This window comes from Lontra canadensis, unplaced genomic scaffold, assembly GCF_010015895.1.
Source record: "Lontra canadensis isolate GAN:19392208 unplaced genomic scaffold, GSC_riverotter_1.0 scaffold36, whole genome shotgun sequence".
NCBI classification, from domain to species: domain Eukaryota; kingdom Metazoa; phylum Chordata; class Mammalia; order Carnivora; family Mustelidae; genus Lontra; species Lontra canadensis.
In genome coordinates this window covers 10,580,263-10,596,610 of record NW_022631030.1, presented here as the reverse complement: position 1 = coordinate 10,596,610, position 16,348 = coordinate 10,580,263, and the positions used below count along the sequence as shown (strand labels likewise).

Sequence of the window (16,348 nt, the reverse complement as noted above, 5' to 3'; positions counted from 1 at the left end):
CGTGTCCCCAGGATGCCACCAATAAATTGGCACTGCAGGGCTAAAAATAACAGCATCCGATCGCGCCTCCGTATATCCATGGCAACACAGGCTGCAGCCTTTTCCTGCTGCTCTGGTGTCTGACACTGGGCTCAGGCACCGGGACCCATGAAAGCTGTGGCCTCCCCCGACGCCCGCTCTGGGTGCTGGCCCATGACTGTGCCCAGTTCCCATCTGCTGGCCCCGGGACCAGACCAGCGGGATGGGGACCCTCCAGGGTCCCCAGGCCTGAAGCTTTTAAAGGAACATCCCCATTTCTGGGGAAAACAAGACGGACAAAGGAGGGACTGACATTCCATTGTCACTTTAGATGTTCCGGCATTTCCCAGCAGGGATTCAAAGTGGTTTCTTGAGGAGGTTATGCACGCACACCTCAGGGAGGACATTTCTTGGAAGGGACACCCCAGCCTGGCCCTGGCGGCTATGCAGGGTTTGATCTGAACCCCCGCCCAGGGATTGCGTTTATATCCCCTTCCCGCCTCCAATCTTTCCAGCACAGGGTCCCCTAGATCACCAGGAAGAAAAACACCCAAGAGATCAGAGTAAGGCCAGGAAGCTGTTCATTTGTTTCTGCTGAACCAGGGTCATCTCACCCGGATGCAGCGGGATGAATTAAGTGGCCCGGTCGGGAGGGAAGAGCCAATGTGGGAGAGGAAAGAGCTAGAGAACAGGTGGAGTGATGGCGAAGCCCTTTGGAAAAGGGCTTTGGCTGGGCTGAGGGGAGCAGACATTATGAAAGTATCCAAAGTGAGATGGGGTTCTCACAGCACACCGCAGCTGGTGGGCGACTGCTGCATTGCCTTCTGGGGAGTAAACTGGCGTGGGTCTTACCTGGTTTGGCTCAAACCAGGGATCTGCAGGGAGGGGTAGATAAACACCCTCCCGCCACTTTGACTGCCCATCCCCACCTGTACTCTGATTTCTTTTTTCTTCTAAGAAGCCCTTAAACACTTACGCATTTGCCTGATGGCTTTTAGAATGCCCGAGAACCACAGCCCCCCCCCCCCCCCCCCCACCCCGCCTCCAGAGAATTCCTAGTTCCTGGGAGGTGAAGGGGAAAACGTTTTATGGTATCATCACTTTCAGTCGGCAGCAAAGCCAAGTGCCATCCAAGTTCCTCAAACATCAAACCCTCCTGCCTTTTGGCCAAAGGCTTCTTGGAGCACAAATATGTAAGAGAGACACTCGGCTCAGCCCAGGCTCGGAGCCACCCCGGGATGGAAGCCCCTCCCGGAAGGGTCCCCCGCATCGGCCGCACCCAGCTCCAGGCTGTTAGGCGTCCTCAACTCCATAGCAGTCACCTGAGTGTCTCCCAGAACCTCACCCCCTCCCTTGGCTGAGACCTACTCATAGAAATGCAAATCTGTTTTAATTAAGGCGGCTAATAAACAGCAATTATGTTTGCAGCAGTTTTTATTCTGTTCCGAGCATAATTTTTGCCTGTCCTCCAGATCCCTTGCTCGAGCTCTTTCTCCTCCGTTTTCTGCCACCTAAGACCCAGCATTTTCCCTGAGGGATTGGGAAGGAGGCAGGAAGTTCTCCATCCCTACAGCCCTGGCTTCAGCCGCCCCAGCCCCCCCCCCCAGGAGATTAGCTGAGCAAACAGCTGACTTCGCCCCTCGTCCCTCCCATTTTCCCAGCCAGGTGGGCCCTGCGCGGGGAAGACTTGGGTGGGATAAAAGGTAGAACTGGACAGGAGGCGCGCTCTGAGACTGCAGGGGCACTCTCTAGGCTGTGGGATGAGGTAGGTAAGATGGGGACTCCTGGACACAACCATAAACATTTTCTTTTACACACACACACACACACACACTCTGGATGGGATCATGTCCTGATCAGCGTTGGACCCGTGGTCTCACCTGGGCTGTCTCGGTGGCAGGCAAGGCCATGAACTACGGGATCTCCTAAGACAGACGTGAGATGAAGCTTGTGAACATGCCTGGCGCATTCCCCCTAACCAGGGTGATCCCACCCGCCCCCTTGGTAGAGGAACGTGGGCATTTCTTGCTCTTTCCCCCCCTTGCTTTGCCCGGCCCCTGCCGAGGACACCCGGTTTGTTAGGCAAGCGCGCCCTCTCCTGGACACGGAGCAGAATGGCTCAAACGGAACAGCCGGCTAAGGCAGGGCGGCATTAGAGAGACTAAGTAACGTTACTTAGCATCCCTTCCTCCCCGACGCTTCCCCTACTCCCTTCTTAGGTTTCCCGCCTCCTTCATAAAGCTTTCCCCACCTGCCGGGCAGGATGGTTCTCTCTCCTCTGAAGTCGGTTTGCACGTCATGTGTACCGCTCCGCAGTATGAGCACTCACCGCCGTTTTATGATGCTTATTTATGTCTTCTGGGCATTCTGACTTAGAAGTGTTCGCTCCTCAACCCTTGAGAGGTTTACGACTGAACGCTTAATTTCTCTGTGAGCCCCCTGCCTTGCACTTCACCTTACACATCCAGGTCTCCAGTAAGTGTGCGCTGAACGAGGGGGTTCATGGGTCAACTTCTGAACCCCGCCCAAGAAGGGTCCAGCCGGGCACCTGCCTTTTCCTGTTTGCCTGACGTGACGCTATTTCCCCAACAGGACCCCCCATCATCTCCAGCACCCAGACCCAGCACGCCCTGCACGGGGAGAAGGGCCAGATCAAGTGCTTTATCCGGAGCACACCGCCACCAGACCGAATCGTGAGTACTCTGGGGCCCGGAGGGGAGGGCTGGGGCCCTGCCCACTCAGCCAGCAGCCCAGTAGCTCATCTCAGCCTGCCGCCTACGGCCATCAGGCCTCTGAGTTTCCCGTCCTCCACGGGGAACATTTCACCTGCCTGGGCTGTCTGGGAAAGGCATCATGGAGACAGCGGGCTCCCAGGGCCAGTCTGCAGGTGTCTTTAACTCTGCTCTGAGCTCCAGCTGGGCCCCAACAGTAGTAACAGTAATGCTTCCAAGTTTTGCGTCCTAGGAGCAGAGGGGCGAGCGAGGGTAGCAGAAGGGAATGCTAAGTGATTGCTTCCCTTTCCTGGGTTCAAGGCCCATCTTTGGCAAAATCCTAGACAATGTGTGGTTTCTGGTCGCCAACCTCCTTTCTTTGTCCCCCACCCCCCAAGTCCTCCACAGTCCTAATGCTCATGGAGAGCCCTGCCCCATGAACTTACTGAGTTCTCCCCTGCCCCCCAAAAAAGTACCATTCCATTTTTCCCTCCCTTCTGCAAAACTCATCCCTGTCCCCGAAGGGTCGCTAAGAAAACCTGAAGAATTCGCACTTGGGCCCTGCCAGATGTTGTAAAAGCCAGCGTCTTCACCCACGTCTATCTGAAACCAGTGGGAGCCCAGGCATGAAAACAGACAAAGGGGAGCATTTTCTAGCATTAGTGGGATTCAGATACTATTTTTAGTGGCCCCCAATGCCTGGCATAGTCCTGATGGAAGTCTGCCCGAGGGCAGCTCCGTCGGGGAGGATGTAGGGGTTGCGCACTGAGCAACAGGGGTGTGTGCGTACCAGGGACTGGGACGCTGCTCAAAGAGTCATCCTGTAAACTCCAATATGGTTAGGGCATCACTCGTGTTACACACTTTCTCAAGCATTCGGCTCATTCACTATCTGAAAAATTCACACACAATTTACAGGAAGTCATACATAGATCTAATACCTATGAGCCCCCCTTCCCTCTGCCCTTTAATTTTTTTTTCAGTTATAACTGTAACCCATGCCCATCAGAATAACCCGTTCACTCTTGAGCATGTTTGCACGATCTTTTTCTTCATAAAGATCTAACTCTTGGCCCATGGCTCTCAATGAGACAACCTTGCCCTCCCCCTCCCACCGGGGACATTTGGCATCGTCTGGAGACGTTTCTGTTGGTCACAATTTGGACCCCACCAGCATCGAGCAGGTGTTGACCAGGGATGCGGTTGAAATTCCCGTAATGCACGGGACAGCCCTCCAACCAGGAACGTTCCAGTCCTGCATGTCACCAGTGCCAAGTCTGAGGAAACACAGTCTCCTCACCTACCACCTCTGCCTGCAGAGATGGCCACATTCACCCCAACGCTGCGAGCCAGGGCCCGTGTGCCGGCGCTTACACGCTGAGCAGCGCAAAATGGCTCTGACAAGAATTAAGCTCCCAGCCTTATAAACTAAGACAGGTTAAGATGGTCACAAATACACCTCTCGGATCATGCGTTTGTGCGAAGGAGCAAAGCGGCCAAACTAGGCTCAGTCACTCTGGGGCTGGTCTTCTACCCACACCTGCCAGGGCAGCCGAGGGAGAGGCTCCCATCGCTGTCACGGGGTTCCCTGTCTGCCTGGAAGGTGTCCCAGGAAAGAGCCAGAGAAGTCCCCCGTCCGTGGAAGTGCCCTCCGAGGTGGCCCCACCTTCACGTGTGCGTGCATGGGTATGCGCGTGTGTGGCGTGATGCGTGTGTGTTGTGACGTGTGTGCGGACCCCTCTGTGGCCGTGAGCATGGACCCAAGCCTGACAGCATCTGCCCCAGAGCAGGGAGGTGGCAGGGCGGCACTGGCAGAGGGCGGGTGCGAGGGTCTCCTCCTCACTCTGAGCACCTCGGACAGGCCTGGTCCTGGAAGGAGAATGTGCTGGAGTCAGGGACATCGGGGCGCTACACAGTGGAGACGGTCAGCACCGAAGAGGGGGTCATCTCCACACTGACCATCAGCAACATTGTGCGGGCCGACTTCCAGACCATCTACAACTGCACAGCCTGGAACAGCTTTGGCTCTGACACGGAGATCATCCGGCTCAAGGAGCAAGGTGGGGGCCGCCAGGGCCGCCAGGGGATGACGGGACTGGTGCGCCCCCTCCCCAGCTAGACCTCCCCAAGTAGGGCCCCAAGCAAGGTCCTCCAGGGTCCCGAGCCGGCAGAGCCCCACAGAGGCCACAGGTGGGTTGACCAGGACAAGCCACAGAGCAATTCCTAACATGCTCTGTAGCCGTGGTCAGATCACCAGAAGTGGCCCCTGGGGTCCAGCTCCCCCAAAGCCAACATCCTAACCCACACCAGGAAAGGAGAGGTGGGAAAACCTGCTTAGAGTAAGGCTTCTCCAGGACAGTATTTTCAGGAAAGGGTGACCACAGAGCAAGGCAAGCTGATGGCCGTAATGAGCCTTCCAGGATCTTCTAAGGGCCCTGGCTTCTGTGCACTTGGCATTTCCCTAGTGTCCTTGGGGGGGTGTCACCCACTGAGGAGTGTCCTTGCGGGGGTACACTAGGATGAATGTGTTGGGGAGCCTGGCCCAGGCCCGTGAAGACAATAAGTCAGTCCAGTTCCCCAAGCGTCCCCCAGAGGGTGCCCCTGCTAAGCTAAGGGGTAGCCCTTGAGCTGCCTCAACCCCTGGGTCATGGGGGTCAGGTTCAGCTCACCTGCAGTTCCTCCAGGAACATAGAAGACATACGGACCACTGTGCTCTGAAGGGGACGCCAGCCAGAGGGCAGTGCTGGGCCAGAGGGCTCAGAGCTGCCGGGCGGGCGAGGAGGTGGGGGAAGGAAGGCTCATTCCCCCTGCCCCCCACCCTCCCCCCGCCGGCCCCATGACCCCTAGGTACAGACTGCCCAGCTCCTGGTCAGAGAGATGCTGAGAACTCTGGTCTCCGCTTTCAGATCTCACTCAGACCACAGGGTGGGAGCCTCAGAGGGGCACAGAGGGGCGGTTCTGAGATGCTCTCGGAGAGCCAGCAGCACACGGGCAGCACATGGGACCTGAAATGGGCTGCAGACCTTGCCCCTTTGCCGGTCGGAGTGGGGGTGAGAGGGAGGGCGCTCAGTCTACGTCAGACAGAGCAGTCCAGGCTCCTCGGCCCTGGCAGTGTCTGACCCCTACAAGACGAAGACTCACCCACAGACTGTCAGGGCCCAGCAAGAGATTCTGGGCCAAGCCAGACCCCTCGGACCTCAGTGCTACCCTGTGGGTCAGTGTCTCCCTACACCTCTTCACTAATAATGCTGCTTTGCATAATGCTTCGCACATAATCTGCATACTGTCATCTACACATCATCCTAAACCCTCCCGGTCACCCGTTGCTTGCCCTCCATGTCTTCCCCTGAGTGCCCCCACCCCCATGCCCTCCCCTTAGTGTTCTCCCCCCAACCTCTCCAGACACCTCCCCCCTCCAAGCCTTGACTTCTCTCTGGTCCCTACCCCTTCTGGCGTCTCTTCTAAGTCAGTCTGAAGGAACGCCCAGTTCAGTTCAGCTAGCCTGGGTCTGCTGGGTGGTCCCAGAAACATGAGAGAGGAGGGAGCCCCTCATCCCGCTCCCCACCAGGTGGCCGGCCCCAGGCACCCCCCACCCTGGCCAGCCAGGCCCTGGCTGTGGACGCTTGCTTTATTTCCAAACAGGTTCGGAAATGAAGTCGGGAGCCGGGCTGGAAGCAGGTACGGAAGGAGACATGAGAACTCCCCCGGGCTGGGAGGAAGGGACCTCTGGGCTAGCGGGGGAGGGACCCTAAAGGGGTAGGGAGGCCCTGTGCAGGCCACTAACTTTTCTGCCCTTCCCCCACCCCCACCCCCCCACCCATCTCCAGGCCTTAGTGCAGCCAGAGCAGGGAGAGGGACTCCCAGCCAGCTCCGGTCTAGAGAACCTCCCAGCCAGCTCCGGTCTAGAGAACCCAGAGAACTATCTCCTGTCATCACAGCCAGAGCCCACAGGCTACCTGCACCCCCGGACACTGGCTCCACTACCACCCTCTCTGTTCCTCCCATCCTGGCTCTTCGGAAACCCCGGGTCTTCCCCTCTGGGTTCAGGTCGCCCTTGGCCTAGCCTCCCTCTGTTTCCAGGCTCTCCCGACTCTTCCCTCTTCCCAGCATCATCACCAGCTTGGCCATGCTTCCCAGGAAGCCAGGGCCTTCCAGCCCCTGGGCCTGCATAATCCATGCTAATCCATGCTTTCTGCTCCTGCTGCTTCCTCCTCCACCCCACCCCCACCTCCTGCCTGCCTTTCCCCCACTGAAGTGTCCTCCGGCCACTCATCGGACTGAGGCTGCTGGGCAGTGCCTCCCTCCCCAGGGGCTCAGCAGCAAGGGGGTCCTCGGGCTCCCAGGGTTGAGTTGCTCCGTCTTAGGACCCCACACGAGACAACTGCCTCCACTCTCCAAGCAGAAATCCAAAAAAAGAATCAGGACATGGCAAGCCAGACTCCCTGGGGCTGACCAGCGCCCTGAGGAAGATGTGGGGGTCCTCTGCCACAGTGACCCTGAAGGAACTAGGGCTCTCCAGTGCCTGCATCAAGCTCCTTGGGGGGACCACACACCCTCCTTTCTGGGTGGATATGCCCCTTTAAGAGCACCAAAGGGGCACAGGCAAGCTCCCAGAGGCAGGCCAGACAGTTTCGGATTCCTGCGGTTTTCTCCATCGGAGCCACCCCTGGTGCTGGAAGTGGTGTCCCCTTCCTGTCTCCATGTCACCTGTCTGTACACACTCATCGGCAGCTCCTTGACACCTTCTTTCCTGGCTGGGACTCCTCGTGCCTAGTTCCCCTCCTTGGGAGCAGGGGAGGCTGAGCAGGAGGACAGCCCCTTCCTCCAGCCCCTCTCCATTGGAACATCCAGTGGGACAGCCTGCCCAGGCAGCCTCAGCCAGCCCACATAGTGGGCTGCAGAAGGCCTGCCACCCCAGTGGTCCCCCTGTCCCCAGCAGACCCTCTCTCCCTGCCCCGCTTGCCCACTCGAGACAGTTCTCCACATAAGACCGTGTCCTTTAACAAGGGAAGGAAATGTGGCCTCACAGGATGCTGAGTCAGAAGTCACCTTAGATCCTGTCGCCTGGTCCTCTAGGGAGACAGGAGAGACATCAAGGCCTGGAGAGCTTAAGGATCCTCCCACTCTCATCCTTTGGCTTTGAGCTCACTAAGATAAGACTCGAATTTTTCCAAGGAGACCTACTAGGAATCAAGGAGGAACCAAATCGAACCCAAATTAATAAAATTCAAAACCACAGAACCAATGAGCTTCCAAAGCCATTTTCCTTACCTAACAGAATTAAAACCCAAAGACAGAAATCATCTATGTACCAAAGCAAGCTCACGGGCCTGACTGAGGTCCACTGAGGTCAGGTCCCCTTTGTCACTCCTGACTGTTGACACCACCCCAGGCACCTCCCATTTTTAATCCCTGAGTATTCTCCACACTCCCCTTCTCCTGTCCCCTCTCCTGCCACTCTCACAGTGGTCTCAGCCACCAGCAGGCCCATGAAGAGTGCCCTGTTGTCCACATCCAGCCTGGCCGCCACCAATATATGCCCCAGGTGCCTGCTTCTCCTGGGAGGGGGGCACCCACCACCCAGCTGCTCCTCCAGGGGCCAGGGTTGGAGGGGTTCTTCCTCTCTTCCTCGATTTAAAGCAAAAAACAGCAAGGAGAGGCTAATTCACAGCCCAAGACAAAGTCCTAGACATCCCACACTAACAATGTGAGGCAGGTTAGGGGGCAGGGAGCTCAGGCTCTAGAAGGAATTTTCTTCCTACTCAAGGTTCTGACCTCGCTACGTTTCTTATACCCCTCGAGAAACGGGAACAAACACTTGACTAGGGCTGGCTCAGCTTCAAGGCCTTTCCTTGCCATTCACACATCAAAACCCCTGTAACCAACCCGAGGTGGACACGTAAGGATCCCATTTTAGAGATAGGAGAGGTGAGATAAGCTGCTCAGAAAAGGGGCTAGCGTCTGGGCTGTCCGGAGCACGTAAAGTTTGGAGGATGTTGTGTGATGCAACAGACGGAGCTGGAAAGCAAGAGGAGGCCTGCATTTGCCCTGGCCTTCTGCAGCTGTGTGTCCTTGACCAAGTCATGAAACCTCTCTGGACCTCAGTGTTTCCATCTGTAAATGGGAGGCTTGTACCCAGCAGGCCCGTAAGGCCTCCCTGCACCCCAGTTTTCTAATTCTATTCCCAGTGGGCTATTCAGGGCTCCAAATCCTGTGTTCCAGCCCATAGGCAGCCACAGAAGGGCTAGGGCTGTCTGGAAGAGCACACCCGCCCCCCCCAGACCCTCCCCATCCACATCTCCACCAGGCTAGGGCACCAAATAGATAAAGTCAGAAGGGAATGCGGGCTTGGACAGTTGTAGTTCTGGGCCTCTGTCAGGGAGGGCTACCAGGATGCCTGGGGACTGGCGGGGGAGGAGAAGGAGCAGGACAGGGGGTGGGGGGCTCAGAAAAAGAAGCATTTCTCCTTAGAGAGGTGGGGGGAGCTGAGACCCTGACCACCCCGCATCCTTGCACCTTGGGCCTCTGGGAGCTGCTACTCTGATGCCCAGCAGGCCTGTGAGGCCTCAGGCCCAAGAAGCTGGTGGTTCCTGTCCACCCTCCATTCCTGGGAACGGGAAGAGAAGGAGAGCACAAACCAGGCAAACAAGGGAAGTGACCATAGTCGTTTAAAAAACAAACAAACAAACAAACAAACAACCCAGGACTTTCTACTCTCCAGCCACCACGTGATAGACTGTTCTTGGTTTAGTACAGAAGGGAGCTAAATGACACCCCAGCCTTGACCCCCCATTCCCTGTGTCTGCTTGCCTCCCTCTCAGCCCACCACTGCTCCCCTCTTCCCCAGTCCCTCCCACCCCCTCCTCCATCCTGAGTCCCACTGGACCTGACCCCTGTTGGACTCTGCCTGGGGCCCCCCAGGCCCCCCTCAAGGCACTTCCCAGGAGGGCCTGAGTGCAAGAGTCTGGCCCCCCCACCTGGCAAAGGCTTCACCCGAGGAAACTGGGTAAGGCCCTGGTGGGGAGAGTGGGCTGTCCCCGATGTCTCATGGGCTGTGCCTGCTTCTCTCCCACAGAGTCTGTGCCGATGGCCGTCATCATCGGGGTGGCCGTAGGAGCTGGCGTGGCCTTCCTCGTCCTTATGGCAACCATTGTGGCCTTCTGCTGTGCCCGCTCCCAGAGAAGTACGGGAGGGAGACCCGGGATCTCAGGGAGGGGGACAGAGAAAAAGGCCAGGCTTAGACTGCTCCGGAGAGCAAGTAAGCAGGAGTGCCGTGAGCAGGGGACCCTAACCGTGCTGTGAGCTGCTGGGGTAGGGATGGGTCTTGGGTGTCGGCTTACGCGCTGCGCTGTGCGTAGTGTCCGGCATGTAGTGGGCGCTCAGCCGACATGGAACTGAACTGATCTGAACTCGGCCAGCACTGGGGATTGAACACCTACGGCTGGATCCACCCGTAGAGAACTCTGGGAGGGGGTTAGGGGAGAGGTGACTTGATTCTTGCCCTCCAGGTTCTGCTAGTCTAACCAGAAAAGCAGGCCATCTACACGGGGTGCGGGTGCGGGGGGGGGAAGCATTCAAGGAATCCCTTTGTGAAGCCTTTAAAGGTCTGCGGTCACTAGCCACAAAATTCTGGCGTTCCTACCCTCTTGAGGAATCACGGATGCCTGGAGTTTCATCCCGAGTGCCGCTCTGACCTTACGTGTCAAACACAGATGGGCGAAGTATGAAATGAGATGACTGAGTGGAGGAAACCAATGGAGGCACAGGATTCTAGCCCTACCTTTTTCTGTCACGTGTGCCTGGGCAGGCCACAACTATTCTAGGCCTCAGTTTCCCTGTATGTAATAGTAAGGCTGTGCATGATGAGACTTTTAGGAACCCGCTGGCTCTAACCCTCGATGATCCTAAGGCACTACATGAATAACCAGAGGAAGCCGACTCCCTCCTCCACTTGGATCTGTTAGAAGAAAGCGGGGGCGCCTGGGTGGCTCAGTGGGTTAAGCTTCTGCCTTCGGCTCAGGTCATGATCTCAGGGTCCTGAGATCGAGCCCCACATCGGGCCCTCAGCTCAGCAGGGAGCTTGCTTCCCCCTCTCTCTCTCTCTCTGTCTGCCTCTCTGCCTGCTTGTGATCTCTCTCTCTGTCAAATGAATAAAATCTTAAAAAAAAAAAAAAAAGAAAGAAAGAAAGAAAAGAAAAGAAAAAGAAGAAAGCAGGATGTGCCCTGCTAGTTTCCGTCCACTCGAAGCCTGGCAGCCGTGGCTCTCTTGCCCGCCCCCAGTGATGTGGTCTTGGAAACTCCAGCGCCCTCTCGGGGGAAATCAGAGGGAGCACGTTTTAGCAAGAATCTTCCAACAGAGCTCCCCGACTGTAAATCGGCCGCCTCCCCAGAGGCTGTGAAGTCTTCACCACGGAAGCCGTGACCCGAGAGCTGGACTGCCACATGCCGGGGATGTGACTGCTTTGGGTGGGGGGTGGACCCTGGGAACCCGAGACCCCTTGTGACAGTAAGATTAGTGATTCTCCGAATGGAGGCAGAAGAGCCCGGTAGAGTAGGCCACGGAAGACTTCTGGAAGGAGGACAGAAAAGACCTAGCTCTGTAAGGCAGACAAATGGACAAGGGTGGCCGCTCAAGGCAGGGTGGCAGCAGTGGAAGGCCAGCGTGCGCCTAACACGGCCCCCAGAGAAAGAAAGCTAAAGCCCCAACAGCCCACAGCACATCCAGACAGGTGTCCCACTGGGGCAGGGGGTGCGGTGGGGATGACCCGGAAGCTACTACTGAGTTCAGGGGCTGGAGGGTGAGCCCTGGGGACAGCGGTGGGGGCGGGGGTAGGAGTGACACTTCAGGCCCTGACGCCTAAGGATGAGGACTAAACCTGTCATGTGCTTTCCTATTTCACGTCCAGATCTCAAAGGGGTTGTGTCGGCCAAGAATGACATCCGAGTGGAGATTGTCCACAAGGAGCCTGCCTCCGGCCGGGAGGCTGAAGAACATCCCACCATCAAGCAGCTGATGGTGAGAATGCCATCTTATCCCCACCCCATCCTGACCTCTGTGCCTCGAAGGTCCTGGTTCCAGAGGCTTCTTGGCAGCCCGGAAGCTCCCGAGAATTAGAGCATCGCTCAGGATGTGCCCTCCCCCCATAATAGGTCAGGCACCCACTGAACCTTGGGTGCCTCCAAGAGTTCTCGTCTGTCTGCTGCATTGCTCTTGATGTCCTGGAGACTCAAAGCCATCTAAGATGCCGTCCCAGCTTTCAAAAAACCTGTTCAGTAGAGAGACAAGACACGTATAACGTGCCATGATATGTTGTCACTCAGTACATGATTATACTGAACATGCTAGACAGTCCGGACATGTCCTGCCCCTCCCCCTTCTGAGCCCCAAAAGTCTGCAAGAAACACAAGTTCTTCTTCAGAAACCAGAGTGCTTACCAGAAGCAAACTCGTAACTTTTCAGCAAACATAAGCTTGCCCCTCCTCTTCCTGATTCTTGTTCATAGACCATAATCCACCCAGCTTTACAAGAAGGAACCTGGAAAACTGTGCTGAAAATCTCTAGTACAAACTGGGTCATGGTTCAAATACGTAGGAGGAGCAGCAGCAAGCCCGGGGGTGTGGAGCATGGGTCTCTCTGTGCCTCAGTCTCCCCACCTGTGAAGTAGGGATGAAAGTCATAGTGCACAGGGCCATGTTGAATGAGGAAACCCATAAAGGGCTTGAAGCCTGTGGAACATAGTAAGTGCTCAGGAAATGTTGGCCGCTGTGTTGCTGTGAAATCACCCGTCCCTTATCTGTCTCCACTAGATGGTGAGCGAGCTGCCTTGTTCAGCCCCGTGTCCCCAGAGCCTCGCTGGTGGAGGCTCACCAAGGTTATTGAGTTGAACTGACATTTTCCTCCCCGGTCTTTTTCTTTCCAAATCTCATTCTCTGGTCCTTCCAATTGCACTTCAAAAACCTCAAATGTGCACCCTTGCCCCAGTCCCCTTATGACTGCCCTATTGGAGCCTCATCATGGCTCCTTGGACTAGGACCACAGCCTAGTGGTCTCACCACCTTTTTTTTTTTTAAACCACCTTATTCAATCCACCCTCCAGAGTCCCACAGAAAGGGTCCATCTAGAGTGCAAATCATATCCTGTTACTATCCTACTTAATATTCCTCAGTGCCCCACCCCTGTCTACTATAGTCCAACCACCAAGCATGTCATCAGGCCCATCACTGAGAGGCAGCTGCTGGCCTTTCCAACTCCATCTTCCTACTAAATGCACCTACTAAATAGGCCTCCAGACACCCCAAAAACTTGCTGTTCCTGGCTTTTGAGTCTTTTATACCTCGAGGCTTTGTACAGGCTGTTACCACTGCCTGTTGATTTTGCTTGTTGAATTTTACATTCTTCAAGGAGAATCAGCTCAAACGTCACTTCCTCCATAATTGTCCACGTTTGTCCGCCCCCCACACTCCCACTGCTGGCAGAGCTGCACACTTCCTGCTCTCCTCAAACACATTGCACGCTTCTTTTATTGCATTGCTCGGATTAGACGTCAACTCCCCAATTAATTCAGAGTTCCAGAAGGACACGTTCCCAAATCTATGTGTGTCTGTTTCCCCAGGCCAAACACCAGTGTCTAACCCAGGGGAGCAATTAATCTTACAGGCATGGAAGCCAGAGCCTAGATCATGCAAGAAGCAATGGATGTCTCTGTAGATAAGCTTCATCAAGGCTGGTGTGAAGCATCCTGGCCTGTCCTTCTTCCCAAACAGGACCTTGAATTCTCTCCCATTGGGACATCCTGATTGCCTCAGAATGTCTCCACACCCTGCAATCCAAACCTTTGAGAAAGAGTGGGGGTCACTCAGTAGTCAGTTAAGAGGGTGTGCATGGTTGGGCAGGGGGAGGGACTTTGGCAGAGGGACCTGCTGAGAGCCTCCTCTCCCCAACACACGCCCTCCACCCTCTGGCCCCTGTAAAGCCCCAATGTTGATGAGAGGCAGGCTTAGAAGTTGAATCTGGGGGGAAAGCCCTCCGATCCAGGCTGACCCACAGCATTCACCGGAAAATGAAAGAAGCAGTATCAGCGAGGGCGAAACAAAACAAACCCTCTGGCTGATGCCATAAGGCTCCAAAAAGAGACCAAGAAAGTGAGTCACAAGGGAGAAGAAACATCCCAGCTCAGACAGTGGGTGGGAGGCTGTCCTAGATCATGTCATATGCAGAAGTGACACCCGGGAAGCATCTTTGTGCCGCAGGATAAGCGTCACCGTGGTTCTCCAGATTTATGTACCTACCGTGTGCCAAGCATGCGTGATTTTCCACCTTCCGTCTAACTGTTATTTTCATTTTCAGTGATCGAGAGCTATGCCCTTCCATTCATTCCTGCAACACAAACGTAACATTTGTGACAGCACTATGGTCTCTCAGGCACTAGGCTAGGCAGGACAAATCAAATCAGTTACCTGTGATTCCATCCCCAAAGCATTTTGGTCATGACCACAATAGACAAAGTGCTGTGCCAGGCCTGTGGGGACCTAAAGAGAAGCTAGAAGTGATCCTTGCCCCGAGGCTTTTTGGCCTCTGTTAGGAAGATAACGTTTGGCACATCAAAGTCACTGCTATAATAACAGGTATGGCCCCTGTTGGGAGCATCTCACAGGTAGGCCTGCATGGTGGTTCTTTCCTGAGACCTTCACTGAGCCTAGCACTGGGTGATGAGCTGCCCTGCTGGGACCCCAGCCTGTGCCCTCTGAACCCAGAGGTTCCATAACTATTTGTCTACAGACCCAGCTCCCTGTGGTGTACCGCTGTATCTAATGACCCTTGATGTGCCTATGCCTGGCCTGAAATTCAGTAAATGCTCAATGAATGAAATTGACTCCTCCAAGTGAGACCTCTAGAGGGGATGCCCTAGCCCAAGGGAAAAAGCGTGGTCTCAGCAAACTGCCCCTCCCCTCACCCCCCCACCCCGCTCCTCCTGTCTCTCCCTGTCTCTCAGGACAAGTGTCCAGGAACAATGAGGACATCTGGACTCTCCCTCTCACTCCTCTACCTGCCTTCCATAGGCCAGGCAGTGAGAGGAGGGGCGCAGGGGGAGGCACAGACAGCAGGCTTCTTTTGAGTTCATTCCTCTATCTTCTCCTGGACGCTTAGCCCACATCCAGTCCACTGAGCAGCCATTTTTGGGTTGTAGATGGACCGGGGTGAATTCCAACAAGACTCCGTACTGAAGCAGCTGGAGGTTCTCAAAGAAGAGGAGAAGGAGTTTCAGAACCTAAAGGTAAGAAGGTCCAGCTGTGGGATTCTGACTTCAGCTCTGATGCCTAAGCCCCAGATCCAGACAAACAATGACAAGAAACCAGGAGGCCGGAGGTCACCTGGAGCACAGGTGCCTGTTCTCTCCCTGAGATGGGTGGCTCGTCTGCCCCAGGAGAGAGGGAAGGCTGAGGTCTCGCTGTCCTTCTCTCCCACGGCTTCCTTACAAGCACAATTTTTTAAATTAACTATCCCTGTTCTGGACAAAAACAAAAAACCCTTCAAGTTGGCTTCTCAGCAGGCTTTGCACCCCCCGGAACCTAGCGACCCGTCGCCCTTGGAGCGCCCCCTGTCGCATCCCTTCGGGATTTCGCCTCCCCCACAGCCCGTCTCCCCCCCCCCCCCCCCCCCCCCCCCACTCAGCTGCAGGTTCCAGCCACACCGCTGTGTCTCCAGCTGTCCCCTTCCTTCCACCCGTGTCTCCCCAGCCCTCCCTGGGTCGGGGAGGACCGGCTGGGCCAAGAAAGGCCCGGCCGTGGTGGGCGCCAGGCTGTGCCCGCCCGGTGACGCTGCTGTCGCTCCGGCCCCCTTCCAGGACCCCACCAACGGCTACTACAGTGTCAACACCTTCAAGGAGCACCACTCGACCCCCACCATCTCGCTGAGCAGCTGCCAGCCGGACCTGCGCCCCGCTGGTAAGCAGCGCGTGCCCACGGGGATGTCCTTCACCAACATCTACAGCACCCTGAGCGGCCAGGGCCGCCTCTACGACTACGGGCAGAGGTTCGTACTGGGCATGGGCAGCTCGTCCATCGAGCTGTGCGAGCGGGAGTTCCAGCGGGGCTCCCTCAGCGACAGCAGCTCCTTCCTGGACACGCAGTGTGACAGCAGCGTCAGCAGCAGCGGCAAGCAGGACGGCTACGTGCAGTTCGACAAGGCCAGCAAGGCCTCCGCCTCCTCCTCCCACCACTCGCAGTCCTCTTCCCAGAACTCCGACCCCAGCCGACCCCTGCAGCGGCGGATGCAGACTCATGTCTGAGGATCCCAAACCGGGGCTGGGGAGGGCTGCAGGGGCGGGGGGGGTGGGGGTGGGGAACAGGGTCGTGCCACCTGCTGGCTCTCCATTGACTGTGGGTGCGTTGCAGAGGACCCCAGAACCGGCTGCCTCCAGGATAACCCCCCGCCCCCCCGGAGGGCCTCGGCCACCGCCCTGCTCCGAAGCCCTGATCAAGCACAAACCCCGGTCCCCAGCTGCTGCGTGCCAAGCCGGCGGGCGGGGTCGCGTTTCGAGGATGCAGCTGAGTGCTGTGCTGTGCTCTGTGCTGGACACTCCGGTCCCAGCCCTTTCCTGGAGGCCCACCCCCACCCC

General features: G+C 56.5%; 1 protein-coding gene across 5 annotated transcripts in view; it reads left to right on the top strand.

Moving 5' to 3' along the window:
- KIRREL3 (kirre like nephrin family adhesion molecule 3) overlaps positions 1–16,074 on the top strand; it is a 532,532-nt gene extending 516,458 nt beyond the window's left edge. For 2 of the 5 annotated variants that reach the window (XM_032868882.1, XM_032868881.1), the window contains exons 12-18: positions 2,611–2,711; positions 4,591–4,789; positions 6,372–6,407; positions 9,805–9,987; positions 11,636–11,745; positions 14,918–15,004; positions 15,575–16,074. In XM_032868882.1, the coding sequence (XP_032724773.1) occupies positions 2,611–2,711; positions 4,591–4,789; positions 6,372–6,407; positions 9,805–9,987; positions 11,636–11,745; positions 14,918–15,004; positions 15,575–16,018 (1,160 nt within the window). In that variant the 3' untranslated portion in view covers positions 16,019–16,074. The remainder of the gene's footprint in view (positions 1–2,610; positions 2,712–4,590; positions 4,790–6,371; positions 6,408–9,804; positions 9,988–11,635; positions 11,746–14,917; positions 15,005–15,574) is intronic. The other 3 variants (XM_032868884.1, XM_032868885.1, XM_032868883.1) reach the window with 3 other exon arrangements.
- The last annotated feature ends 274 nt before the right edge of the window (positions 16,075–16,348 follow it).